This window comes from Prenolepis imparis, unplaced genomic scaffold (genome assembly GCF_030444845.1).
Source record: "Prenolepis imparis isolate NDT839.2.m4 unplaced genomic scaffold, iyPreImpa1.0 SCAF_2, whole genome shotgun sequence".
Classification (NCBI taxonomy): domain Eukaryota; kingdom Metazoa; phylum Arthropoda; class Insecta; order Hymenoptera; family Formicidae; genus Prenolepis; species Prenolepis imparis.
The window spans coordinates 22,492,900-22,520,547 of NW_028141160.1; the positions used below are offsets into that span (position 1 = coordinate 22,492,900).

General features: G+C 37.7%; 5 protein-coding genes across 14 annotated transcripts; 2 read left to right on the forward strand and 3 right to left on the reverse strand.

Annotated features, from left to right (window-relative positions):
- Positions 1–113: 113 nt before the first annotated feature.
- On the reverse strand, positions 114–3,861 carry LOC145932754 (uncharacterized). Its single transcript, XM_083031971.1, has 3 exons — positions 2,515–3,861; positions 1,861–2,253; positions 114–1,563 (listed from the first exon to the last, which is right to left on the reverse strand). The coding sequence occupies exons 1-3, from the start codon at positions 3,718–3,720 to the stop codon at positions 1,042–1,044; spliced, it is 2,121 nt and encodes a 706-aa protein (XP_082888097.1). The 5' UTR covers positions 3,721–3,861; the 3' UTR covers positions 114–1,041.
- Positions 3,692–14,487, reverse strand: LOC145932755 (pyruvate dehydrogenase E1 component subunit alpha, somatic form, mitochondrial-like). 4 transcript variants are annotated; one of them, XM_083031975.1, is made up of 13 exons: positions 13,451–14,487; positions 12,391–12,695; positions 11,836–12,183; positions 11,450–11,733; positions 11,111–11,358; positions 10,674–11,028; positions 10,326–10,490; positions 9,958–10,230; positions 7,542–7,715; positions 7,097–7,315; positions 6,778–7,026; positions 6,305–6,550; positions 3,992–6,132 (listed from the first exon to the last, which is right to left on the reverse strand). In XM_083031975.1, the coding sequence occupies exons 1-13, from the start codon at positions 13,738–13,740 to the stop codon at positions 5,983–5,985; spliced, it is 3,306 nt and encodes a 1,101-aa protein (XP_082888101.1). In that variant the 5' UTR covers positions 13,741–14,487; the 3' UTR covers positions 3,992–5,982. The 4 variants fall into 4 exon arrangements, 3 of the variants coding, with proteins under 3 accessions (XP_082888100.1, XP_082888101.1, XP_082888098.1); XR_014424778.1 differs by lacking the exons at positions 9,958–10,230; positions 10,326–10,490; positions 10,674–11,028; ... (3 more) ...; positions 12,391–12,695; positions 13,451–14,487 and adding exons at positions 3,692–3,830; positions 7,781–9,233 and having other exon boundaries at positions 3,956–4,082; XM_083031974.1 differs by lacking the exons at positions 3,992–6,132; positions 9,958–10,230; positions 10,326–10,490; ... (4 more) ...; positions 12,391–12,695; positions 13,451–14,487 and adding exons at positions 3,708–3,830; positions 7,781–9,233.
- A 1,336-nt stretch (positions 14,488–15,823) lies between these two features.
- Parvin (beta-parvin) lies at positions 15,824–22,758 on the reverse strand. 5 transcript variants are annotated; one of them, XM_083031986.1, is made up of 7 exons: positions 22,618–22,758; positions 20,229–20,301; positions 17,418–17,559; positions 16,860–17,123; positions 16,356–16,750; positions 16,013–16,256; positions 15,824–15,905 (listed from the first exon to the last, which is right to left on the reverse strand). In XM_083031986.1, the coding sequence occupies exons 3-7, from the start codon at positions 17,530–17,532 to the stop codon at positions 15,829–15,831; spliced, it is 1,095 nt and encodes a 364-aa protein (XP_082888112.1). In that variant the 5' UTR covers positions 17,533–17,559; positions 20,229–20,301; positions 22,618–22,758; the 3' UTR covers positions 15,824–15,828. The 5 variants fall into 5 exon arrangements, with proteins under 5 accessions (XP_082888112.1, XP_082888110.1, XP_082888113.1 ...); XM_083031984.1 differs by lacking the exons at positions 20,229–20,301; positions 22,618–22,758 and adding an exon at positions 18,117–18,324; XM_083031987.1 differs by lacking the exons at positions 20,229–20,301; positions 22,618–22,758 and adding an exon at positions 18,000–18,119.
- Park (E3 ubiquitin-protein ligase parkin) lies at positions 18,553–21,794 on the forward strand. Of its 3 annotated transcripts, none has more exons than XM_083031982.1 (9): positions 18,553–18,841; positions 18,916–19,272; positions 19,363–19,567; positions 19,660–20,017; positions 20,104–20,299; positions 20,388–20,540; positions 20,857–20,982; positions 21,069–21,153; positions 21,355–21,794. In XM_083031982.1, the coding sequence occupies exons 2-9, from the start codon at positions 19,015–19,017 to the stop codon at positions 21,462–21,464; spliced, it is 1,491 nt and encodes a 496-aa protein (XP_082888108.1). In that variant the 5' UTR covers positions 18,553–18,841; positions 18,916–19,014; the 3' UTR covers positions 21,465–21,794. The 3 variants fall into 3 exon arrangements, with proteins under 3 accessions (XP_082888108.1, XP_082888107.1, XP_082888106.1); XM_083031981.1 differs by having other exon boundaries at positions 18,553–18,781; XM_083031980.1 differs by having other exon boundaries at positions 18,553–19,272.
- On the forward strand, positions 22,629–27,280 carry LOC145932757 (pyruvate dehydrogenase phosphatase regulatory subunit, mitochondrial). The gene is made up of 14 exons (XM_083031979.1): positions 22,629–22,876; positions 23,023–23,235; positions 23,325–23,488; positions 23,589–23,752; positions 23,842–24,025; positions 24,200–24,405; positions 24,490–24,805; positions 25,006–25,163; positions 25,257–25,405; positions 25,679–25,886; positions 25,954–26,043; positions 26,202–26,381; positions 26,459–26,659; positions 26,771–27,280. The coding sequence occupies exons 1-14, from the start codon at positions 22,629–22,631 to the stop codon at positions 26,978–26,980; spliced, it is 2,691 nt and encodes an 896-aa protein (XP_082888105.1). The 3' UTR covers positions 26,981–27,280.
- Positions 27,281–27,648: the final 368 nt, after the last annotated feature.

Genomic DNA, 27,648 nt, shown 5'->3' on the forward strand with positions numbered 1-27,648 from the left:
AGTAGCCTTAACATATTATAGAGATAAGAATAAACTTTATCTCTCTTTTTATTCTTTATAATATCTTAATATCTTAATATATATATATTATTAATACACACATTTTTATTATATATATATATATATATATATATTAAAATATTTAAAAAATATTATATAGAAATGAGCAGACTTATATCTCTATAATATGAGAATTTAATCTTGAAAATCAAAATATACACACTCTCTCTCTCTCTCTCTCTCTCTCTCTCTCTCTCTCTCTCTCTCTCTCTCTCTCATTGTGAAGAAATATTATATATAGTATACAAAATAAATATGATAAAAAATCACACAAATAAAAATAAAAACATAAATAGTCAAAGAAGATATTCTCCGTTCTATTATCATTATTTAAATTACATATTATAATTCATTAAAATAAAAAAAATCTTTCGAACTTAAAAAACTCTTTCGATACAATCGGTTTATAAACTAATAACGAATGTATATATATATATAACAATTTCTGATGAACCAATTAATCAAGTTCATATCGTCTGATAAAATGCAGCACACGCACACATACACACGTCACTTAATTGCTAAGTCAGAGTATATCGATCAGAAGATCTACGTCGGTTTTAATATCTCGTTTCTCTCTCTATAATATTTTCTCTTTTATTTTATTTCGTTACTTTCTCTTAATTTTTGCGCTCCTAAATAGGAGAGATATATATTGCACATGTCGCGCTTTCGTTAATAATTTAATTTACATATAAGAAAGCATTTTCTTGCGTCCCTTTCTGAATCACGCACGATTTGGATCAGCTATGATATAAATTATTTGATCCACTCTTATTTTAATTTCGTTGGGCGCAAAGACAAAGCGGGTAGGATGCGATTATACAGAGATAATTAAATATTATTAAAATTATTTGACGTACGTACACGAACGTATTTTTACGTACATCTTTATGCATGCAGCCGGTTCTCTAAACAGACACGCATGGATCTCGTACATCGCGCTCTTACAAATTATTATTACGTCATTATTACTCGATTTTATTTGCCCGTCGGAGGGGACGACGGATTTCCCCTCGAGGAAACTTTGGCGAGAGAGTTTTCCATTCTGCTGATCAACTTCTGGAAGGTGTTCCTTTTAGTCGCGCTGTTCCCTTCCGAGGAATCGACGTCGATCTCCTCGCACTCGTTCGCGCCGCCTCGTCTATTCGTCTCGACGGAATCGCTCCCTCGCGATTTTCTGTTAATTGCGGCGAATTTCCGATTCCACGATCTCTTATCGGGGCTGATCGTCGACCTCGTTCCCGCGTCCTCGTTCGCGTCCCTTTTGTCCCTCTGTCGCGCCGTGAAATCCACCCATAGATCTATATCGTCGTACAGATCTTCGTTCTGCTGCTGATTCTTCGCGAGATCGCGAACGCACAAATCGCTTCTCGGCGACTGATAATGCTCGATCTCTTCTCGGGGAGGGTCGTCGTCGTTCACCTCCTGTCTCGTATTCGCGTTTCCTGAAGTTTCCTTCGTTTTTACGCCCGACTCCTGCGTCGACTGCAGGCTCGTTTGCTATTTAAAGAGAATTCCGATTAAATATCACTCAATTAACTCTCTCTCCGTCAATTATAATATATATAATACAATATAATATAATATATGATACTACGAGATATGTAATAATGTCACTCAATTTAGGAACTGTCAATCATATAGTATCACTCAATTAAGAAACTGCCAATTATAATATATTTATTATATAATTTATAATATAATATAATAATTATATATTATATTATGTAATAAAATATATAATATGTTATATATAATTAATATAATATATATTAATTAGAGAAGGGGAAATAATACCATCTGATTTTTGTATTGTTCTCGACAGGCGTTGACGTCATCGTACAAGTCTTCGACTTGATCGACCTGACCGTTTAGGGTTGTCGATTTCATATAAACTGGCCTAGGCGGAGGAGGACAGTTGTATTCCGGCAATTCTTCCCTCTCGTCCGCTAAAGATTCGCGATTCATCGTCACATCGGATGCGTCGTCGTAAATAGACGTCTCTTCCTTGGTCGAGGACGGCGATGGACTCGACGAAGTCTTACCCTTACACCTCTTGTCCGATTTGCCGGGCGATTCCTTTCGACTCAGCACTCTATTCAGGAAGGATTTCTTCTGCGGAGACTTGCTCGATATTTCAGTCTGATCCTTTGCACGATCTTTGGTGAGTTTCCCGTTTGAAAGCAAATTCTGCGTCGAAACAATGAAAGAAAAATTATCGTCAATTTGTGGAATTTAATTATTTGCGATTTCGTTGATGCTTTAGAATAGAAAAATATAATAGAATAAAATAGATAGATAATATAATAGATAAAATATATAATATATATATTATATAATATATAATACTTATATAATATATTAATTATAATATAAAATATAAATAATATATATATAATCAATATATATAATATAATTTACATATATAAATAATTGAACGTAGCGACTCACTTCCACGTCGTCGTAAAACTCTTCGCGTTCATCTTCACCGTTAGCACGAGGATCATGATTCTGTTTGTTCGTTGCAGCGTTGATTCGCGAAAGGGCGATATCGTCGTATGTCTGCTCAGACGGTGTCGCGTCGACTTCCTTCCGCGTCTGCCCTTCGTTATTACTTTCCTCAAGTACGCGAATGTCGTCGTAGCCGACGACAGTCTCGCGCTTCTTATCGGCCCGTTGTTTTCTCGACAACATCATATTCTGATAACGCGTCCCGTTTTTCAAATCTTCGATCTTGTGATAAATATCATCCTCGTCATCGTCATCCTCGATGGACGCTCTGTAGGAGGGTATCGCGTCGTCGGGAGGTAAAGAGGGCAATCTTCGCGGAATCCGGGCTGGTAAGGGAGGCGGGTTTCCCCCCGTATCCCTTTTTTGCTCCTGCACCTCTTCGTCTTTGTTGCTCGCCGATTCGTCCTTGGTTATTGGACTGTCAAGGTCGTCCAAGGTCGAGTCTCCCGCGTCTCGATACCGAGTCGCGATCTCGTCGCGATCTGTCGAGGATTCGATGACGGGATTCGTTCGTCGCTTTTTTCCGCGACCTTCCGCTTTGACCTTCGCGCTCCTCGCAGATGAATTGCCACCCACCTCGCAGATCTTCGTTGTCCACTGCTCCATGTCCTTGGGCGTTCTCGCGATGAAACGTAACGTCTCGTTCCCCGGACGGTATATCTCGAAGGCGGATTCGCTCTTTTGTCGATCGCGGGGGATCAAGTTCGGCGCCGGTCGGGCCATGTATCCGCGAATGGGATAGATCGCGTAAGGTTGATTGTGCCGTTCGTTGCGATAGATGAGGAGATGCGAGCCGACGAGGGCGACCCAGCAGGCGCGACTCTCCAACAGGAACAGCTTCCTTCCCTCCTTCTTGAAGAGCGGACCGCATTTGTGGCATTTGCTTCTGATCTGCGCCGCCGACAACTTCTTGTAGATCCTGAGCAACGTTTGACCCTCGTCCGTCTCGTCGTCGTTCTCGGGACGCTCGTTCGCGACACTTTGACCTTCGTTCTCGAAGGTCTCGTAGTAATCCTGATGATGACTCTGCCTTTTAGACCCTTCCATTCCTACGTATTCCTCCGTGTCGGTCTCGCTCTTCTTCAGCATCAGGCTCTTCGGACCAGAATTCATATCCAGATAAGGTTCCGGGGACCCTCGAGGCATCGTTGTGAGGCTCAAAGTGTCCTTGGAACGCGTCAATAGCTTCTCCCGTAGGTTCTTCAGGGTAAGAGTTAGCTGCACGTCGCGAAGGCATTCCAGAAACCCTATCACTTCTGTCGAGACAACATTTTGCAAGAATGAAAATTGAAAATTCGGGTAAACATACGGATTTGAAATGAAGAGAAGAATCAACAATCTCCATTTTATTAAGATAGAATCTTTTATCGAGATAACATACCCCGTAACAAGTCACTGATGTTCGCGATGTCGATTTCCATATTGCTGATGTATCGCAACACCCTGTCTCACTTCTGACCAAAAATTGCGGCAACTTGGACAAGTTTGAAACTTTCCATCGGAAGAATCTAATACGATACGGACGGCGATGAAAGTGCGATCGATTTATCTATCATTTTTCCGTGAACTCCTCTTTTTAAAATAATCTTATATAGTACACAGTTTGTTGCTCGATATCTACGATTGACGGTTTTATCTTCTGCATTGAGTGACGATACAGGACGTCCTTACAGGATGTACCGCGAGATATGGTCACTATACAGATAATGCTTTATCAAACGTTCAAATGCTGCTCACGTTCTTAAAAACAATATAATGGCATCTCATGTATTTTTTGGACGATGGCAAGAATATTTTGCTTGCTGTAAAATAATTTTGCTCTGCTCTTTTCAGCATCGAATTTTTATTTTACGAAGGAGAAAAGAATATTTTACGAACGCGAAAGAGAGAAAATAGAGACGTTTAGAAATGCGAAGAAGATATATATATGATGATCTACTTGATACCGTGCTAAATACCCGGCATAATCAACACCCAGCGTCATCAGAGTAACTTCGATCGAGTTATTGCCATCTACTCCGGCAAGGAATTCCTCTACCGATGACGCGTTGTTTGCCGCGGAATTTTATTAACTTGACGTAACAATTGAAGGCATTTGTCTGCCTTAAATTACTTGTCTGCATTCGCGAAACTTACTTGTCGGCACCGCCCCTACGATCCTATAATCCGTCTTTATAATTTCGGAAGAAGAAACTTAATCGTCAAAGGTTCGATCTTTAAACGTCAAACTTTTAATTGCTGAAGGTCCGTCGAGGAGCTACTATTTTGCAGCAGAATTACGCACATCCCGAGGAAACTCGCAAAAAAAAAAAAAAAAAAAAAAGAATAAAGAGAGAGAGAGAGAGCTACGATATACCTGTCAGAGAATTTCAAGCTGGTTATCAAGAATTAATGTGTCTACTGCGGATTAAAAGACGAGAGGAAAAGTGGAACGAACGAACGAACGAATGACCGAGCGATCCGATATCTCGTCCCGAGCGACCAGAGAGAGAGACTGTCTCGTCTCGTTAGAATTCAATTAACGCGACGACGTGACACGTGCAAGCGTCATAAGGCGACTCCCGCCGAGCCGAGACGTTCGCTTCAGCCTCGTCCTCGCCCTCCGCGTTGACACTCCGCGCTCTTCTCCTACGCCTCTCCTCTCTTTCACGATCTGACTCATTCATTCGTGTCTCTCCCATCTCTCTCCTGTCATTTCACCGACCGTCGCGTCTTCGTGTGCCCTCTCGTTTAAAAAAACAGTCTCAATTAATCGTTTCTGTCTGACGAAATAAATTAGATTGGACCCCTCTCCTCCTTCCACCTTACTGGCTTTGTCTTATTACATGATTTCATAAGATGACCCGAGAATGAGGGAAATCGTTGCGTTTATTGAAAATCGATTTCCGCATCGCAGGCAGATAGAAAAATATAATAATATAATGTATATGTTATATAAATGATTCTACCGCAGATAAATATAGACGCGCGTATAGCTTTTAATAGCGCAATCGAGAGATATCTCACGTAATGCAGACTCTGCAAATGTTCATTCAACGTGAGATATCAGAGAAATGAAAAAATAAATATTGTAAAAGTCTAAATGATTTTATTTCATATTAATTTTCAATGAAAATAGATTAGCAATGTTATTTATTATTTCCGAATGTGAATGTGTCAAAGTGTCCAAGAGATTGTTTTCGAAACAGTTTTAGACTACTTTATATTATAGTCTTCTTTCAAAAAGAACCGCATTATATTTTTGTAAGGCGCGATACACATTTTTATCTAAGGTGCGACGTGCGATATAAATAATTCAAATCACTCTACATTGAAAATAATTAAAATCTTTGAGCACAAGAGGACACACATGGATTAATAAATGATTTTCGATGGGAAATCATATACATATACACACGATTATTATCTCTAGTGCATTTCCCAAGGAACTTTACCGCGAATCTTCTCCAACGGTTTGACGTAAACATTGCTCGAGATTTCCGACATTTCTGGCCACTCATCGGCCTTGGCTTGCTCCACTTCCTCATCGACCTTCTTGTACATTGCATTGCGTATATCCTAGCACGCATGCAACGCATAATTAAAGGGGAGTTCGTTGTCATTTCGTTGTGCGTCGCAATTAAAATTCTAATACTAATAATCTTTTCTCTTTTTAATAATTTTTTATAATGCTCTTTTCTCGGTTTTTTAATTACTTCAAGACATTTCGATTTAATTAAGAGAGAATTACCTTGACTTCTTTCTCGGTCATAAGTCCCTTCTCTACGACGAGCTTGTTGAACAACATGATCGGATCTTGTTCGCTTTGTACAGTTTTGATTTCTTCTCTAGTGCGATACGAGTATCCGGGATCGCTCATACTGTGTCCGAAGTAACGATAAGTCGTCATCTCTATCACGATTGGTCCGTTTCTGAGCGCATAATCTCTGCTGAAACGCACAGCTTCTCGCACATCCACGACCTTCATCCCGTCAGCCTATATAAGTTACATATTCAGTTATATTATTTTATTATATACATATATATTATATTATATATTATATATAATTAATTATTTAATATTAAATAGAATTTTGATTATATAAAATTAATAACTAATTATTAAACAAAGTTTATTAAATGGAGAATTTTAAAAGAGACCCATCAGAGTCATCATTGTTAACGCGCCTCCTTTATGCAACGAAGAGCAACTAAGCGTTTTACCCTTATTCCAGGTATGAGATCTCCTCGCGTGTACAACTTCGTGTTCGCAGACGCCCGATGCACGGCCGTGCCCATGCCGTATTTGTTATTCTCGCAAATGTAGACCACCGGTAGATTCCACAGCTTCGCCATGTTCCAGGCCTCGTGGAGTTGGCCCTGCGAGGCCGCGCCGTCGCCGTACAACGTGAAGGCCACGCCGCCTGTCCCGTTGTACTTGTGGGCCAAGGCCATCCCGGTGCCGATCGGTACCTGATCGCGAAACCAGGCGCTAGATTCCAGGAGTTGGAAGCAGGGACCATCATCAGAAGAATCGGTTTACCTGTCCGCCGACGATGCCGTCGCCGCCGTAGAATCGCGGCGCGTACATGTGCATCGAGCCGCCCTTGCCCTTGGCAGCACCAGTTTTGCGTCCCATCAGTTCCGCGAGAACCGTCCGCGCCGAGATGCCGAAGACGATGGCGAAGGCGTGACACCTGTACGCTGTAATGACGGTGTCCTGCTCGGCCAGGGCCATCCTGAGACCCATTGCTATAGCTTCCTGCAAAGGCGTTTACTTTTCACATATTTGTATCGCCTTTAACTCTTTGCATCGCATTCTGGATTCTTAGCTCATCTATATATTAGGTCTGTTTTCTTCAGCTGAACTGGCTGCACTAGTTCAGAGTTTATTTTTTTTACTCCACGTTGGAACGAAAAAGATAAACTCTGAACTCGTACAGTCAGTTCAGCTGAAAAGAACAAATTTATTCCGAGGATCTCTATACCTGGCCGACGTATAAGTGTAAGAAACCGTTGATGAGTCGCTGTCTGTACAATTCTGCGGCTTTGTTCTCCATCCGACGTATGTAGTTCATCTTCTTGAGAGTTTCCGTGGCATCGTTGACGTTTAGGGTCGCTTTTTCGGACGGGCCTTCATCCAGTCGATACAGATCGTATTTCTAGGAGGAAGACTCGAATTAGAAAGATGCGAAGAAAATAAGAATAGAATAAAAAAATCGCATACCGTCTCTACAACAGCTTCTTTGGTAGTGTTGTAACGATGCGCCAGCAAGTTGCATCGTATCTTGGGGCTGCAACGAAAAGGCTGCGAGAAGCCTAGCCTCGTCCATATCGAGTACATACTTGGGACATTCCTTCCTCGATATTGTTAAAAGTGACAAAATTTCCTTTCACGGTTTTATCGAAGTTTCATACGAAGTTAATTTCCTTTCACGGTTTTATCGAAGTTTCATACGAAGTTAATTTCCTTTCACGGTTTTATCGAAGTTTCATACGAAGTTAATTTCCTTTCACGGTTTTATCGAAGTTTCATATGAAGTTAAAGGTTGCTCCGATGTCAGTTTCCTCGAATCAACATCGTGTTAATTTTGTATGCGTTGATTCTTACTATATAATGATATAATTATTGTATACACTGTTGTTTATATATTTAATCTTCTTCGCTGCAAGCTGCATTAATTATTTTTACTATCCATGACGCAAATAAGAGTTTACTTTAAGTGAAGGACTTGGCGCATCGTATTTCGAGTCTCTAAAATAATCGATTTAATTTTGTAGTACAATTTTAATGAATTGCATTTATCGCGATTCGATTAATCGCGAAATGACGATCGTGTTGATTTAAATGATCCTTTCGATTCGAATCGATCTCTTGTTGGACACTCACAGAAATAGAAGAATAAGATAAAAATAAGAATATTAGAAGAATAAGAAGAAAGCATTTTAATAGAGAATAACATATAGAAATAACATTATCATTATTGATAAAAAAATTAAATCTCGTTATTATCATAACTAGTAATTTATTCTTCAATTAATGCACGATATACTCGTTACTCGTAATTGTTATATTATGAAATCAATCAACAAGTACGTCAATTATTTCACTATATCGATGTGAAATCATTTATGTCTTTTTAATAATTTTAATCCATGAGTAATTTTATCATAATAATCATAATTCTAGAAATAAGTTTCGATTTGCTCGCATAAAAATTATAGATAAAAATTAATTGAATTAAATAAAGATAGAAGTATCAGACTATATAGCGTCTAATGAGAGGAAAAAAGAGAGAAGGAAAAGATATGCACAGAGATGTGCTGCTATTTATCGAACCAACAGTAAGCGTTCCAGTTACCCGCTTATGATTGATGAGCAGAGCTTACAGTCTTCTCTATTTTTTTTATTCTAGAATAAACGAGCTTTATTCTCACGAATTTCTCTTTTCTTACGAATAAAGCAAAAGCTACGATATTTTTAAACAAACATAGCCGTTCGACATCGATACAGGTTCATGTAAAAATCAGATGTACATAAATGTAGATTACATCAGATAAGATCATTCTAAATCGAATATACGTAAAAAGCATAATAATCGATCGCGTTAATTGGATAATATGACAACAGTCGCAATTGCACGAATATTTAGAATTGACAATAATTTTTCAGGATCATCTAAATCAAACTCTGAGTAGAATGGACGGTCAGATTGTCCTGACGTCGACATCGTTTCGATAACGCGATTCTCTTTACGTGAAAGGGATACAGCGGCTTCTGCGTGAACGGGTCCGAGCGCGTTGCGCGAAACTCGTTCGAAGAACGAACTCCTTCCGCATGAACCAGAAACGTCATCGCGTCCCGCCACCATCGGCGAGCATCTCGTCTTCGTGTCTCGCGGACTTGGGCCGACAACAACTTTTCACCTCGCACGATGTATCGGCTGTGACGAGGGCACAGTTGACTGTGTTTGCTGGTAGCTCGCGACAGCGAGGAATGCGTGGGCGCTGCTACGCGATCTATCTCGACCTGAGAGAGTGTCGAGGGACAAATAAGACTTGTTACAGTCGTTTAATCGAATAATTATAATTCGATAGTTGTAACTTGTTACACGCGTGTGTTTCGGCTTTTTTACAAAAAATCTTTTGTAGATCTTTCCCGAAAGAGAAGAAATATCATCAGGACTGATCTTAAAATATTTCTTCTCAGTAGATAGTCATTCTATTACTAACAAGTGAGCCGGTTATCTTCGCAATTAAAATGAGACTTTAGAACATGATTTAGACATGTCTGAGATCAAATTAATCGTTATTGTTTAAAATCAATGTTTCAAGCAAACAGTTAATTTTTACATAAAATATATTTTATGTAAAGGTGAGACAACACTTGAATGCAACGCTTACTTTGGCACGCTTGAGACCTCGGCGATTCGTTCGCGACGTTTGACGCGTCGCCGTCGACGTTACTTCAGTCCTCTGCTTCGGGATTCGCTCCTTGTCGGGATCGCCGAACAGTCCCTTCGATTCCGCGACCTTGATCATGAAAGGCGAATCGAACTGCATCATCTCCTTTCGTTTGATTACGGCGACGAAGCAGCCTGGATCTAAGGTCCGCTCGCTATCCTCGCCGTAAATTTCGTCGATACTTCCCACCTCGAACAAATCACTGTCGGGAATCTGATGATTTTTACCAGTATTACCTTTAATAACGAACTATAATCGTCATTATCCAAATTTATACGCGCATATTTTTTTCTTATAAATAATCTTACGACAATGTTATCAGTCGTCATTAACGACGCTTCATCCTCATCCTCCTGTTTGATCGAGAGCATTTGTTCATACTGCGATTGATCCTCCTGTTCCTGTCTAGCAGGTTGTCTGGTAATCTTAAAAACCTTTCCGCTACCATCTTTCGACGCAGCCTTTCTCTTCGGCTAAAAAAATTAATGACGAGAAACATCATCTATATGAAACGAAATACGTGATACTTGAAGAAATACTTTCGACGATCAACGCACAATAAATGATTGAAGGTGAGTTATTTTTTTATTAAAAAATCTTATTACAAGAAAAAATAATTTCTGAGAAACACACGTTATATATATAATCTCACTCACAGGATGCTCGCGAATGTACTTCTCCGTGGCTATCCGATTGGCGTATTCGACAACCTGTCGAATCATCTCCGTAGTTTCGGACGGCAGAATCGTGTGCACCTCGTATATCAGGAACTGTATGTTCGGCCTGGTGAGCGCGTGCTTGAGCGTGGAAAATTGTTCGGCGAGCAGAGCTCGGGGATGCTTCATCTCGCCAGCCGCCAAGTCGCTGGTCAACGATTCCAGGAGGCCGGTGTCGCCGCCGCGAGCGACAGCGAGATCGACGATGTCCCGGATGCCGGTGTAGCTGCACGGGGGAGTCGCTAGAACGACGGTCGCTCTTTCCAGTTCGATGGAGGTTGGTGGCGATACGTATCTAGGATGAAAGAAGGCTCTCAGACTCTTCTACTATCATTCGAGCAATATAAATCGCGCGATAGAAAAAAAAGAAACATTACTTTTCTGAGAAAACTTGACACTGTTGCAGAGTAACGCCGAGGGTCTCGAGATAAGCCTCGTACTCGCAGCGACGATCCCCGGCGCCGAAGACCAAGAGTCTCCCGGCGTCCTCGATGTCGGCCAGGAGTCCCGCCAGGTAGCCCGTGTGACGGGGTGCGATCGAATGTGTAAGGATCACGGGACCGCAGAGACGCGCGACGCGGATCGCCTGGGCCAGGGTGGCCGCTCCGAGACACAAGGACCTTTCCTAAATAGATCTCTGCATTTTTTTATATTCAATATGGATAGGATAATTTCAAGGTGGAAAATCGGTTTTAGCGCCGATTATACATATTTACCAGAAAGATGAAGCGATGGCTGCGAACCAGATCGGATACGGCGAGTCTCTCCCGCACCTTGTCATGTAAATTGATCATCTTCGGACAAACCGGATCGAAGATGTAGTCGGTTTCGTTGAGTTCTCTAATGTCGTCGCAGAGTTCGAACTTCAGCTGCGACATGTCTTTAACGAATTCGTCCTTGTCGGCTACTCTCATGGTGTTGATCCATCCGGAAGCGATCGCGCCTTCATCGGACCAGCTGATCCCTTCTGCGGTACGCAAGTGCGTTGGAAGAAGCTCGTCTGTATAAATAGGAAACAATTGATGCGAGGAAGGGTCAATATATATAATTGGCAACACGCTCGATGTATTTCGCAAATAAAGCAAAGAAAATTAGAAATAACCAAGACTGAGCGCCGAACCGCCGATACGAAGACGCGAGATGCTTGCTGCCAGATGCGTCTTTGCCTTCAAAAGAGCGTCCTCGGTATCCTTCAGTCCGAAAGCCTGAAAAAGCACAGATACAACTATCGCAGCTGTATGTGAAATCATCTCTTCTTTATTGAATAAGATGTAGCAAACTTTGAATATCCTGTTTCGAGTCTCAAGTGCGTTTCCATCGCGCCGTCGTGCGAATTTTCTTCCCTGCATATCGTACAATAATAACCAGACCACCCTCTCTCGTTGCTTCAGAGCGGAATTCTCGTACCAAAATCCACCGTCTTCAAGAGCACGGTTCAAAATGTTCTTGTCTAAAATTTGTGCAGACAGAATAATCAATCAAGTTATTTAATCTCTTATTAGCTGTATTTGTTTTCTCTTCGGGAATATTATGAAGAATATATACACGATTAGATGGAAAAATTCTCTGGCGCGTTCTCTTTAATCTTGAATCTTGAAGAAACATTTTTATTCGAGAAGAGAGTAATATATTCTATTATATTCGAAAACTATCTCACATCTCAGAACGTCGTACACTAAACCGAAGACGCGTCTCATTTCAGCTTCGTTTTCGTAACTCGGAGAGGGTCGCGCATTTTGGAGAACCTTGGCGGCCAGGACGATATCATTGACGCGCCAACCCGGCTCCACGCAAGCCTCCGTCATCGAACCACCGGTTCCCGAGATGGCCTTCAAGGAAGCGACGACGTCCTGACTTTCGTCTCTTCTTCCCTTAGGGAGATGTCCTGCTCCCTCCCTGGGACGCCATTCCCAATCATCCTCCGAATTCTTGCGGCTCATAGACCGCTTAGGATCCTCCGTCCTCGAACAAAAAAATTCGCGTACTTATGATCCTCTGGCAAATTCAATCTATTATACAGCGAATAGAATTACGATGCTTTCGGTTTTTTTTTCTACGGGGTAACCTCGGTTACCTCGGGGGCTAATACGGGGGATGTACATTTTTTGGAAATACATTCGTGATTACTTCAGATGCGAATGTAAAGCGAAAGGATTGCGAGGACATTGTATATAGAATTAATTATTTAAATTAATTAATTATATGTGAATTGTGTATACGATTCACGCATAATCCTTCTATCGACATCCTTGACGACATCGAGCGAAGTGTAACACAAAAAGAATTCGCAAATCAGAGTAATATTCATTTGTTGACGACGATTGCGATCTGCTTCACGATCAATTATTCTTTTACATTTGTAATTTATTATAAGTATATTTTATACATATATGTATATATAATAAATAAATATTATATAATAAAAATGACATAAAATTATATCAAATAATAATATATATAACATATATTTTTTTCACAAACTTAATTATATAATTATTAATTAGCCTCTCAAGTTTCGCGATTTTTGCAATTATATTGATTTTGTTATGTTATTAATCTTCTATTCTTTTAATCTTTATTATAGTAACATTCATAAATAAATACTTGAGAAAGTATACTGTAACATTCTGCTTTGCTCGTAGTAGGCTGAATATCCCTATTTAAATTTATATTAATACAATTTTGTATCGTAAAGAATAATATCGCTGACATTTTACCTTTTGTCTTCGGTTTCAGCATCCTTTTCCCTTTGCAACTCGACGAGGCTGTGATAAACTCGGTGACGCCATTCTTCATTGCTTGGCAATATCAATTTTTCGAGTTCCCTGTCGCGCTCCTCGTCGCTGAGAAGACTGAGATTCGGTGTCTGAGTGGTAAGAAGGAGCCGAAATATCTTCGCATAGAGGATGAATATACTAGTTTTACGCGCATCGACGACCTTGATTTCGACGTCATCGGAAGATCTTTCCGATTCCGCTGACGGATCTGACGGATCGCCGATTGTCATCGCGCTTCCCCAGGAAGCTGTCGCATGCACGAGAAACGACAGTTTTCTACCGAAATATGCGTACGAAAGACTGGTCTTGGCAAAGATAGAAAGATACTTTACACAGTAGAGTAGTTATAGAGTGCCAATCAAGAGGTAAAATCGAGGGAGAGATTAAAACGCGTCTGAGACACGCGACGTCCTCGGGGGTGACTTAATTATGTGCCAGCAAACTCGCTCGTCTCTTCTATGATCGCCGGGGCGGAGAGTCAAGAGAAGACTGAAGACACTGAGGAGACGAAATCGTGTCGCGCGACATCGCGTGCCTCGGAAGCGTATCCCGCGAAATTGCATCTTGGACTCTTATCAGCGACGACGAAGCGACGTCGGATACTTTTTAAGTCAGTATAAGAAGTTATATGCCTTTTGTGTCTGTCGGGTTTGATTAGTGAGCAAACTTTCGCAACTATCGAAAACCAGGTGAAATTATGTACCGAGAGAGATGGTGAAAGATCGAATTTAATGAATAATAATAGAGAAATCTTAATTGCATAATTGAAGATTCGAAATGCGTTTCCCAGGAACGTTGAATGTACATTTAACATATTCTTCTTTTCCATTTTATAATTGTACATTTTACAAAAGGTTCATTGAAACATATAGATTGATGTATAATTACTCGCGGTAAATTAAATATTTATATTACCCTAGTAAAAAATGAACAAAATGACACATAATTGAAAAATATAATATAAAAAGGCAAGTAACTTTTTATATCCTATATTCGATAATGTTAATTTTCATGTATTTTATTAATCTCAATTTATATAAATTATATAAATTGAGATTAATAAAATACAACGAAATTAACCCATTATCGAATATAATATAAATATAAAAAATATAAATATAAAATATAAATTTATATAAATTATATAAATTATAAATTAACATCATAGATATATTACATATCATATTATATATCTATGATTAACATAGAAAGACCGCGAGAGAGAAAGAAAAATATAATTCAAATATATGATATCATATATATGATTCGATGTTATTACGATCGATATATTGCAAAAGTTCGTGCCCGATTTGAAGTTATTAATCCATCTATGCAAATCGGGCACGAACTTTTGCAATCATCTAATATAATAAGAAAAATAAAAATATCTGGGACTCTGAAAGTATTTTTACGCCGTCGTGCACTATATCGATACGCAGTTGCATTTTACATATTTACTGCAGTATCAAGCAATATTCAATGATCCATATTGAATTGCGTTCTCGTGCACAATCACTTTCGTCGGATAAAAAGAAAGACAGTAGATAGACAGCTGTCACGTACGTGGCCGATCGATCATCTTGGAGCGACGGCGGCAGGTACGATCATGTTGACACAATTCCGTAAACCGTAAATAGTCAACACTGACGTTACATTCACACATTAACGTCGAACCTATTTTGGTAATATCTTTTCTCTATTTCATATATAATAATTTGTATATATTTTACTTTTTTATACAGTCATCTCGTTCCATCCTGTATATGATGAAGAATACAATTTATTGTATTTCAGAGATTAATCATACACAGCTATTCCTTCATAGCAGACTAGATTTGTATATGTGAGAAAATATATAGTTAAAATATTTATTAATGAAAATATATTCACAGGTTTATACAAAAACATCAATATAGAGTTAAAACTATTGTATAAATAAATATTATTTATAAAATATATATTATACATATATATATATATATATATATATATATGTATATAAAAAGGCACGTTATTTAAAATTTGCAATGTGTATGTTTTGTTTTAACCCTCTCTTTTTACTTGTGTAGCTCCTTTATCTTTTTGCTTGTTCAACAATTAAAACAAATATATTTACATGTATTTATGCTTTCGAGAAAAGAGAAGATAAGAAAATATGACGTGATAAAATGTAAAAAGCAATTAAAAATCTAATTATTAAACACGATATACTAACTCTTTAATGGCAGTCACGTCGTAATTGTTAGCACAATTATATTATTCATCTTAATAAGACATGATTGTTCATAACATCAAATCAAATGCACACATACCTTTTATTAATTTATCCCTTTATATTTTGTGAAGAGATTATATAAAACACGAAGGATAGACTTTAGATCCAAATTTACGATATCTGTAAGAGAAGCAATTTAAAATTTAAAAATCAGAAGGATATTAAAAAGAAAATTTTCTTGCTTTCTTCTCATTTGTACAGTTAGAAATTAGAAATAGAATACAAACCTTCAGGTCGAGCTTTGGGTTTTGGTAGCCCAATGTCTCGCATAATATCAAATGCAAATGAAACATTATGAACTTTCTGGTCAATGGTTTTTGGTGTCAAATGAAAGCTACCTAATGGGACAAAAAAGCCTTCCAAGAGACCAAGCAGCAAAGTCAGGAAGACACCATCGTGGAATTGAGTATCCAGGTCAGTCACTTCCAAGTGTACCTTGCTCAAATGTTTATTTACAAATGTTACCAAAGACTGAAAAAAAAAATAGAAGATTAATAACATAACAAAATCAATATAATTAATAAAAAAAAATAAAAATTATGACAAATAAGAGCTAATTAATAAACTTACTTTCTTCACAACAGCTAATTTATCTGGTGCGTGGTCGAAAAGAGTATCGAATGCGTCGCGCTCGCAACGCATACCCAAATCGTCATACGTTGTCGTTAATTCCTCTCTCACCGTTCTGTGTATGAGCTGACCATCCTTCTTACGTACCACAACCACTTGAGCGATAACTCTTTCCGGCAGTCTAACGGGAGCGCGAAACAGCCGAGCTAGGCCAACTAGTAGGTGCAAAATCGCGACAACATTCTTCGAATGTACAGATTCGACGCTCCATTTGTAAGGCGGATATCGGCCCAATACTCGATTAGCGGCAGACAAGACAACAGTGAGTTTTTGCTTCTGCCCTTCCTCGGATTGAGTTACTTCGGGTACATCCAGTTTCTCTCCGGTCAATTTTTCTAAGATAATTTTTTACAAATAAATAAAAATTTCGATTGCTTTTATTCTATCATAGACAAATTCTTCTACGTAATCTTTCTACGTTCCAAATTATAAATACTTGTTTACCTAAAAGTTTCTGCAGCACTTGTCCATCGTAAAGATCTTCGACAATATCCTTAACAATAATACGCTGATCAGCCAATTCATCATTGATCCATTCGATTAAAACGAATATCAATTCCTGCAGCTTGGGATCTTCCAAAGATTTTGGTTCTATCATGGAACGTTCTTCATTCTCGTCCATAGCATATTCCTCTGGTGGCATATCGGGGTTAGCAGCATATCCAGGTGAATCGATAGCATGTTTCCCTTCTTCCTGAACCTCTTGTACTAAAAATATCATATTTTTATTACATTAGTTAATGTTTCTTAATCTTGAATATTTAAAATAATCAAATAAAACTCAATCAAATATATCAGAATTAAATCTCTAATAGAAGTATCAGTTTAAGAAGAATACGCATATTGAAATGAAGAAAGTTTATTGTTTGCAAATAGATTGAATTCATAAAATAACACGTCTCGCTCCATATAAGGATATATACGTTTCGTTGATCAGTGATGTAACCAAGTTTGCGAAGAAATTTTGCATTATTCGAAATATATATGAAAATTAAACGGTACCTTCCTTAATACGTTTCTTCCGTCCGAGCGTTCCAATTTTATCCCAAAAGCTCTCCTCCTTATCCTCCTTCTTCGTGATCGGAGTTCGTGGTGACTTGGGTCGAGGAGACGCCATTATTGAGGGGCTCTCGTATACCTAAGACTAATTTTTCTTTTCTCAATACAGGGTAATTCATAATAAATCTGCATCACTCTACGCGAATTGAGATAAAAAAAATTGATATACGATTTTTTACGAAACTTTGAAATTTTAGAAAAGATGTAGATAATGAAAAAGTTTTGCAACACAAATATTAAAATTAAGAAAACGTAAGTTCAAAAATTGATTGATTTTAAATCTATCAAACTATATTTAATTTTCACACACATACATAAAGTGATGTAATAAAATATATACCAGCTTCAGCAACAAATGTAATGTATATTAATCCAAAATCGGACAAAAATATGCGCTTTTGCGATCACAAACTTTTGAAGAGCATGTGATACACTTGTCATGAATCATCTTGTATGTCGAATAGTATATGGAGAGTACGTCATTTCTTAAAATAAAACTATAGTATGTATAATGTATATGCAAACCCTATTTGGATGTCACTATGAATGGAGATGATATTAAATGACAATTTTGTGCAAAAACTCGCAGGAATCACGACGTATTCTGTATTTGCGATTATTTTTTCATTACAATGCACTTACTTGTTGACTTCCTATATTCTAGATGTTCCTCTATCCTGAATCAGCTGTTTCCTTCTCCTCTCCCGCTTCTGACATTTGACCACGCGGTTCTCATATTACACATATATATACACACACACACACACCTATATCAAAAAGAATACAACTGCTAATTTCAAGTCGCGCAACCATAGAATATATAATATTAGAGCGCGTGTCGATGTACGCGGTGCGCGGCGCGTTCGACTTTTAACCTTCAAGTGGCGCTGCGGCTGCGGTCGCGCCGTCGCGAGCGAGGAATTCGGTGCGTGGAGTGGGGGGCGATGGGGGGGGGATGCGCGCGCTGGTGCGCGTTCACCCCACTCCCCACCACTCTCCCCCCACTCCGCGCACCGAATTCCTCGCTCGCGACGGCGCGACCGCAGCCGCAGCGCCACTTGAAGATTAAAAGTCGAACGCGCCGCGCACCGCGTACATCGACACGTGCTATAATATTATATATTCTATGGTTGCGCGATCTGAAATTGGCAGTGTATTCTTTTTGATACAGGTGTGTGTGTGTGTGTGTGTGTGTATATGTGTGATATGAGAACCGCACGGTCAAATGTCAAAAGCGGGAGAGGAGAAGGAAACAGCTGATTCAGGATAGAGGAACATCTAGAATCTAGAATATAGGAAGTCAACAAGTGCATTGTAATGAAAAAAAAATAATCGCAAACAATTGAACAAACGAAATTGGCAACAGTGCACACAACATATATCTTCATAATTCAATTATATTTTCGAAATGAACTACTTTGTATCGGTGTGCCTTTCTCAGCTTATCCGTAAAGTATGAGGAAGTAAATAAACTAACCTAAAAAAATTAACCAAGTCGTGTATTTCTGACATCACGAATCAGCTGATCGTGCTGCGGACTATGAGCTTCTGGTTTAATTTAGTGAAAAACGCATTTCTCAGAATGTTGCAATTAGTATGGTTCGGCAAACGTAAGATATCGAGTTCTTTGAGCATATATATCAAAACTAATACAGGGAGCACACTCTCTGTCGAACTAGACCCGAAATGGGATATAAAGAACTTGAAAGAAATTGTTGCGCCTCAGATGGGAATAGCGCCAGAAGACATAAAAATTATATTTGCAGGTAAAGAACTGCATAATTCAACTATAATAGAGGTGAGCTTATTTATATACACATACACACACACACACATGCAGAGATAGTTTTGTACATTTGCATATCTGATTACAATATTGTAATTACAGGAATGCGATTTAGGTCAACAAAGTATCTTACACGCAGTACGTACGCCTCATAGAATGCTTAATAAAAGAAAGAATGCCGCAAATCCTATAGAGGAATCTATATCTGAGACATCCGACTTGAATGACAGCGGTGGCAGCAAACCTATGAACGAGACACTCATGGATCTACCTCTAGATGAATCGGATCAAAATTTATCCCTAGAAGGTGGCAATGACATATTGATTTATCACAATAATTAATTCAAATAATAAATACAAAAGATTAATTCGTTTTCTCTATATTATCATTGTTGACAGAGCAGCAGGAAAATCGAGCGCATTTTTACGTATATTGTTCAGCGCCATGTAAAAATGTGACAGTAGGTAAACTGAGGGTTAAATGTGCGAGATGCGGCAGCGGCGCTGTCACCGTCGATAGAGATCCTCAATGCTGGCCAGATGTATTGCAACCAAGGAGGATAACTGTAAACTGCGAGAGTGATTTTTGCCCTGTAACTTCAAGCGGAGAGGAGACAGAATCTCAAGTTTCTTATGCACATTTTTATTTTAAATGCGCAAGTCATCCTAGTCTAGGAGAAAACGATGAAGCTGTACCGCTCTATCTCATAAAGCCAAATTTAAGAAATATTCCTTGTCTGGCGTGCACAGATATCAGGTATTTGGCTTTATGATAGAACATATAGCAGAAAAAAATTTGATAATTTATAAAACTTATTAATTGTACTATATTCCTTGCTGTAGAGATACTGTATTAGTATTTCCATGTGAAGCTGGTCACGTGACTTGCCTCGATTGCTTTCGTGAATATTGTACGGTACGTTTACACGAGAGACGATTTGAATTCGATGAGGATTACTATACTTTACCGTGTCCGGCTGGATGTCCTAATTCTTTTATCCATGAAGTGCATCATTTCCATCTTCTTGGCATGGAACAGGTCTGTAACAAAAAATTATCTTCATAAATTCACTATTTTAATTTGACTTTCCCCAACTTCTCATTTATGATGTATTTAATATATACAGTACGAGAGATATCAGAGATTTAGTACAGAAGAATATGTTTTACGCGCTGGTGGACTTTTGTGTCCGAGACCAGATTGTGGAATGGGCATTATACCACCTTCTATGGACGATGATAGAGAGTGTCGCAGAATCCAGTGTATCGGTGGATGTGGTGTAAGTAACTCTCTTTATGCAGAAAAAAAACTTTATAAAAATATATCATCTCGATTAACAATTGCATAAGTTGTATCAAAAGTAACACATTTCTTTTCTGTGATTATAATTTGTTATATATAAATCTAAATTTTATGTATATTTTTTTAAATTGTAATATTAAACTTCTTTAATTATCCACATCTCGTCATTATTTTAAAACTGCAGTTATTTATTTACTTGATTATTAATTGTATGATTATTATTGATCAATCATACTCATTTATAATCAGTTCATCGTTATAATTCTTAAATTTAATCTAATTATTTTTTTCAGTATGTTTTTTGTAGAATCTGTTTACAAGGATTTCATGTAGGAGAATGTGAGTCGCAAATGTCGGACGCATCTACAAATGTCTTTTCTTCTAGACATTATTCAGTGGATCCTCTCAAAGCTAACGAAGTAAGTTAATAAGTACATCAAAGATGCAGCTTTTCTTTTTTTTTTTTTTTTTAGAAATCAACTTAACATTACTTGCATTGTTTTAGGCTAAATGGGACGAAGCTAGTAAAAAGACAATACAAATATCTACGAAACCTTGTCCAAAGTGCAGAACTCCTACTGAAAGAGACGGTACGTTTGAATTAACTTTTCATAAAATACATAACTGGACTTTGAATACAATCCTATCTTATCTTATAAATTTATTCAAGTGCAACGGAATACATACAACACTTTGGAATTATTGTTTTAAAAAATTAGATTTTTAAAAAATTTTTTAAAAATACATCGCAAATATTTTTCATACATTTACAAACAATTGTTTATTTATAGGAGGCTGCATGCACATGGTGTGCACAAGAGCGGGATGTGGTTATCACTGGTGCTGGGTGTGTCAAACGGAATGGACTAGAGAATGTATGGGCAATCATTGGTTTGGATAATGCATTGGAAGGAAATTTTATGTCAGTTTGATAATACATGTATGATAATTTGAAAGTTATATACGTATATGTGAGCATTATCATAAAAAATGTTCTCTTATATAGGATATATTATATATATTTTGCAAAAAGTAATAAATTATATATATGTGTAAAATCGAATTTTTTTAAATTAAAAATTTAATTACGTAAATGAAATTGATGTTTATATATATACAGTGCCGTAACTAGGTTTTTATGTGCCCTGGGCAAGGTTTTATTTTTCAATCCCTTAATTATTTTGGGGGAAAAATAATAATAAAACGAAAACGATGTAACAATTGTTTATAAATAATTATTATGTACACAAGAAATAAGATAAGATATATATAAAATCATTCATATTTATTTCATATTTATAAATAAAAATTATTTTAATTGCACTTTTCTGGCTTTCATTGCAGCATATTAATTGATTATATCATCATAATTAATATCTTTAACAGTATTATATTCAATCGAAATTATGGAAAAATTGGATAATCGTTCTTCTCCAATTTAAAAGTAAAAATTTGAAAATATATTTGAACAATTTTTTTGTTTAGTTTTATTTCAAGGCCCCCCTCTTTGTTCTGGGCCCTGGGCCTGTGCCCCTGTTGCCCCTGCCTAGTTACGGCACTGTATATATATATCTATATCGATGTAACCAACCAAGCTGATGTGACTGTTATCAGCGCCACGTGAGGTATCTCGTTTCTCTCTTCTTTCATTCGCTTTCTCTCTCTCTCTCCAACACAAAATTACCCGTTTTCGTGGAGAGAGGCAAGGGGGATGTAGAAATGTCGCAGTTTGTCGAAAGCGGCTGTAACCTCTCTTTATGATTGTTGTTATACAAAGATCTCTAAAGATAATATTTAACTTTGTGGTAAAGACTAAATAAAATAATCTAGCTTAAGTACAAAAATAGATAAACTCTAAATGTAAATGTGTGCGAGATTACTTTCAGAGTTGGAAGCAAAAAAGAAGAAAAAAAAATGTAATTACTGATTAAAAACGTCAAACATACGAAACATGAGTTTGGTTACGAAAAAATCATACGGATACATTTATTGTATTTTTTCTGTAGCCCGAGAAGAACGATAGAATTTTAGAAAGAAGTCATTTCTTACATCACCTTGAATCAAAATGTGGAAACGATCCAAATTGTTGTACGACAGATGCGCGTCGCAGAAGAGCAAAGTCTTCTCTCGTAATCATAAAACGGCGGAAGTTGTCACGAAACTCGCCGGTGCAACTTCAGAAGACTCTGAGTATGTACTTCCTAAAGAAGCGCGAGTCGTCATATGTGGAGGTGGAGTTATGGGTGGTGCTGTTGCGTATCACTTATCTCGTATAGGATTAGGACCGGAGACTGTTTTAATAGAAAGCGGCAGGTATGAATCATCTCTTCCTCTCTAAAATGAAATTTTACATGCCTTTGAATGAAAAAAATCTCTTTCTATACATTTTTATTTCTTATTTTTCTGCGATATATGAAAATTATATATTTTTATTTCATATACATATCTGTATACTTTAGACTAGGAGGTGGAACGACATGGCATGCGTCAGGATTAGTGGGAGCTTTCAAGCCCAGTCTAGCGCAAGTGAAACTTGCTCAAGACAGTATTGCCCTGTATAAGGAATTGGAGAAGAAAGGTCTCGCGACAGGCTGGAAGCAATGCGGCAGTCTTTCTTTGGCAAGAACGAGAGATCGTATGGTTTTGTTCAGGAGAATGAAGGCACAATCTGTGTAAATATTTTAATGGATACTTACTATGGATAATTACTACAACTAGACATTTTATATTTTATTATATTTTGATTTCCTTAATGTCTCAGGTCACGCGACATCGAGTGTCACTTAGTTTCGCCGGAAGAAATTCAGGATCTATGTCCATTATTACACATTGACGATCTAGTTGGAGGATTATGGATTCCAAACGATGGCGTCGGTGATCCGTATCAGATTTGTTTGACATTGATCGAAGAAGCACGACAAAAAGGTATTGTGTTTATAAAAAATTCAAAAATTAAGATATTTACAAAGACATATTACTATGAATTGCCTTTTAAATTAAATTAAATATTTTCCATTATATTCAGGTGTTACAGTATTAGAGAATTGTGCAGTTACAAAAGTTATTAATCAGAATGGCCAAGTAAAAGCAGTGGAGACAACGCAAGGTACCATTGCATGCCGGCATTTTGTAAATTGTGCTGGATTTTGGGCACGGAATGTGGGTAAACTAAGCGAGCCGTATGTAAAGGTCAGTATCTGTGTAATTTATATAGAAAAGAGTAAAGGAAGATATTCGTTGGTGGAAAATAATGTATTATACTCGCATTTTACACGCAGGTACCACTTCATCCAGTAGAACATTATTATTTACACACTAAACCTATTGCTAATTTAGATCCGATGACACCTGTCATACGCGACTTGGACGGATATATCTATTTTCGGGAGAACAACGGACGGCTGTTGGCCGGTGGTTTCGAGCCAGTCGCGAAACCAGCGTTCGAGGATGGTGCGATTCCTGGTTAGATGTAAATTCACTTTCTCTGCTAAGGAAATTACATTGAAACAGCTAATTATTGTTGTTTAATGTCTTAAAATTAAATTACAAACTTACTTTACACTTTTTAACAATAAGTATATTCTTTATGTAATCATGAGTATCCGATTAAAAAATTTTATTGTTATTTATTTTTAGAGAACACGGACAAGCGATTTTTACCAGAAGACTGGGATCACTTTCACATTTTACTGGAACAGATGTTACATCGAATTCCCAGTTTGGGAAACGCAATCCTGGAGAGACTCTGCAACGGTCCGGAAGCGTTTTCCCCAGATTGCAGGTGGATTGTAGGAGAGGCTCCGGAAATACGTAATTATTACATCGCTGCCGGGATGAAAACGGTTAGTTAATTAGTTGATCGTTGACATTGGCTTCCCGAGGTTCTTCAAGTAATTCAAACAATAATTTTTTTTTTTTTTTCAAAGGTCGGAATATCCGCTGCCGGCGGAGTCGGTCGCGCTACGGCGGAACTGATAGTCGACGGATCGACCTCGTTAGATATGTACGAATTGGATGTCTCGCGTTTCCTCGGGCTGCATAACAATCGCAAGTTTCTGCGCGATCGGGTGCGAGAGGTCCCCGGAATGCATTACGCCCTGCAGTATCCGCATCTCGAATTCAAAACCGGAAGGAACCTGAGGATGTCGCCGATCTATCCGAAATTGAGAGACGCGGGCGCCGTTTTCGGCCAGGTCATGGGTTACGAGAGACCGTCCTGGTTCCAATTGGACGATGACTGCGGTAATACTCAATACTACACGAGACTCACATGATGATCGTTATTTTGTGAAAATCAAGATTTGTTTCCTATTGCTCGTAATGATTGAAAATAATGATTAAATAAATAAAAATAATAATGTAAATACATATAAATATAAATAATATAAATAAATAAAAATAAAATAATTGAATAAAATAAATGATTGAATAATTGAAAATAGATCTGGAGTTCCCTGACGGTTTTCAAAGATACAAAATAGCTTACACGAATACCTTCGGTAAGCCTCCTTGGTTCGACGCGGTCGCTCGAGAATACGCCGCTTGCAGAGAAGCGATCGGTCTCAGCGACTATTCCTCCTTCACGAAGATCGACTTATGGGTAATTATTAAATTTCAAGACTCGCAAAGTACTTAAATTAATAAACTCTTGTGATATTCTCTTCATAATACCTTATATTTTTATATTTTACAGTCGAACGACATGGAAGTCGTGGATCTATTGCAGTACTTGTGCTCAAACGACGTTGATGTGCCTGTGGGAAGTATTATTCATACCGGTATGCAGAATCATCAGGGCGGCTATGAGAATGATTGTAGTTTAGCGCGAATCGCGCCGAATCAGTAAGTTGCAATGAATAAATTCGTATACTCGAGTCGTTTTATTGACGATACAATCAAGAATGATATGATGATTCTGTATGACAAAGTAAATCGCAGAATAGTAAGATTAATTTTCCTCTTTGAACGAGGCTTTATTTCTTGAAAAAAAAAAAAACTAAAAATTAAAGAATTAATTAACGATCGCCTCCTGGTTTTTTGTATCGTCAGTAATGCGGATTGCTCTGTGTAGAAGGAAATTGAGATGTATAAATATGTCTGAAAACTGGATTTTAGTTACATGATGATCGCCCCGACTATTCAACAAACACGTTGCAAAACCTGGATCCGCCGACACTTGCCAGCGGACGGTTCGGTTGCCGTATCAGATGTTACATCGGCATACACCGCGATTTGCATAATGGGACCGGCCACCAGACAACTGTTGACCGAATTGACAGACGTGGATTTAAATCCGAAGAACTTTCCGTTCTTCACGTTTAAGGTAATACAAACTTTTGAAATAAGGAACTCGAAAATATACTTTAACTTATATTTCTTATTTTCATTAGGAGTTGGATGTTGGACTTGCCAACGGCATCCGGACGATGAATCTAACGCATACCGGAGAACTTGGCTACGTTCTGTATATTCCAAACGAGGTAATACAACCCGAGAGAGACAACAATCTCTAATCGTTCACATACATCCTTTGCTTAAAGCTATATAATGATTTTTTTATCAAAGAAGAAATTTTGTTTCCTTCTGACTTATGTAAAGTTTGTGCGAAATTTTCCTGATTGTAATTCTGTAATTTCAGTTTGCGCTGCACGTTTATACGAGGCTGATAGACGCCGGGGCGAAGTACGGGGTGAAACACGCCGGTTATTACGCGACGAGGGGTTTACGCGTCGAGAAGTTTTACGCATTTTGGGGACAAGACCTGGATACCTTCACCACTCCTTTGGAATGCGGAAGATCATGGAGAGTGAAATTCGATGTAGATATTTTTAAAAAATTGATTAATTTTTACGCGTGTGTAAACTCTTATTCTGACGAAATCTTTCCATTTCGCAGAAGGGAGTCGACTTTATTGGCAGAGACGCTCTTCTGAGACAGCGCGAACAAGGAGTCAAGCGCAAATACGTGCAATTGCTGTTGAACGATCACGATCCCGAGTTTGATACTTGGAGCTGGGGCGGCGAGCCTATTTATCGAAACGGACAGTATTGCGGGATGACCACAACCACGGGTTACGGATTCACTTTTAAGAAACAAGTAAAGTATCAGTGTATTTTTTTCTCGTCCTTTTTATTTATAAATAAACTCCAAAAAAACTCACGATAGCGTTATTAACATGTTTTTTTTTTCTCCTCAAACGTTGATTAGGTGTGTCTTGGATTCGTGCAAAATTTGGATTCGAAAGGCCAGCCGCAAGAAGTGACGAACGAATACGTGTTATCGGGCGATTACGAGGTGGACGTCGCGGGCATCATGTATCCCGCAAAGTGCCACTTGCACAGTCCGAATCTACCCACCAAGTTCCCCGATAAAGAGAGAGACGCTTATCACGCTACGCGCGATCAGCACTCTTTGTGATCCAAGCGATAAATGTCTCGAATATATGTACGTACACTACTCGACATTGATTCGTTCCCTTTTCCTACGGGGATCCAGGGAAAATGTATTTATTATAACGCTTCCAGCCTGCAGTAGTCGATTGGTATAAACTTATCACCACTGATTATCAAAACTAATTATGAATATTAGTATGATATATATTAATAATATATATATTTATATGCATAATATACAATATATTATTCATAAAATTGTATAAACATAATATATAATATATTTTACATAATATATTATATATATGTTTTATAATATATTATAACATAATATACCATAATATATAATAACATAATATACCATAATATATTATATTATATATATTAATAAAAACAATATTTATATAATTGTATATATTAGTATAAATATATCTAATATAATTGTATATTATATAAATGATAAATTATATTATATATTGTATAATACTATAACAATATAATTATAATTATATAGATCATATTAATATTCATATATTATTGACTAATTTTAATATTATTTTAATGTGTTATTTCTAAGTCCTTTATCACACAGTGCAGTATATTTCGGTGATTGATAATCAATGTCTGCTCCAATAAACTGCTGTTGGAGGCATCTAATATCTATATATAAATCAATACACACTCATGTACGAT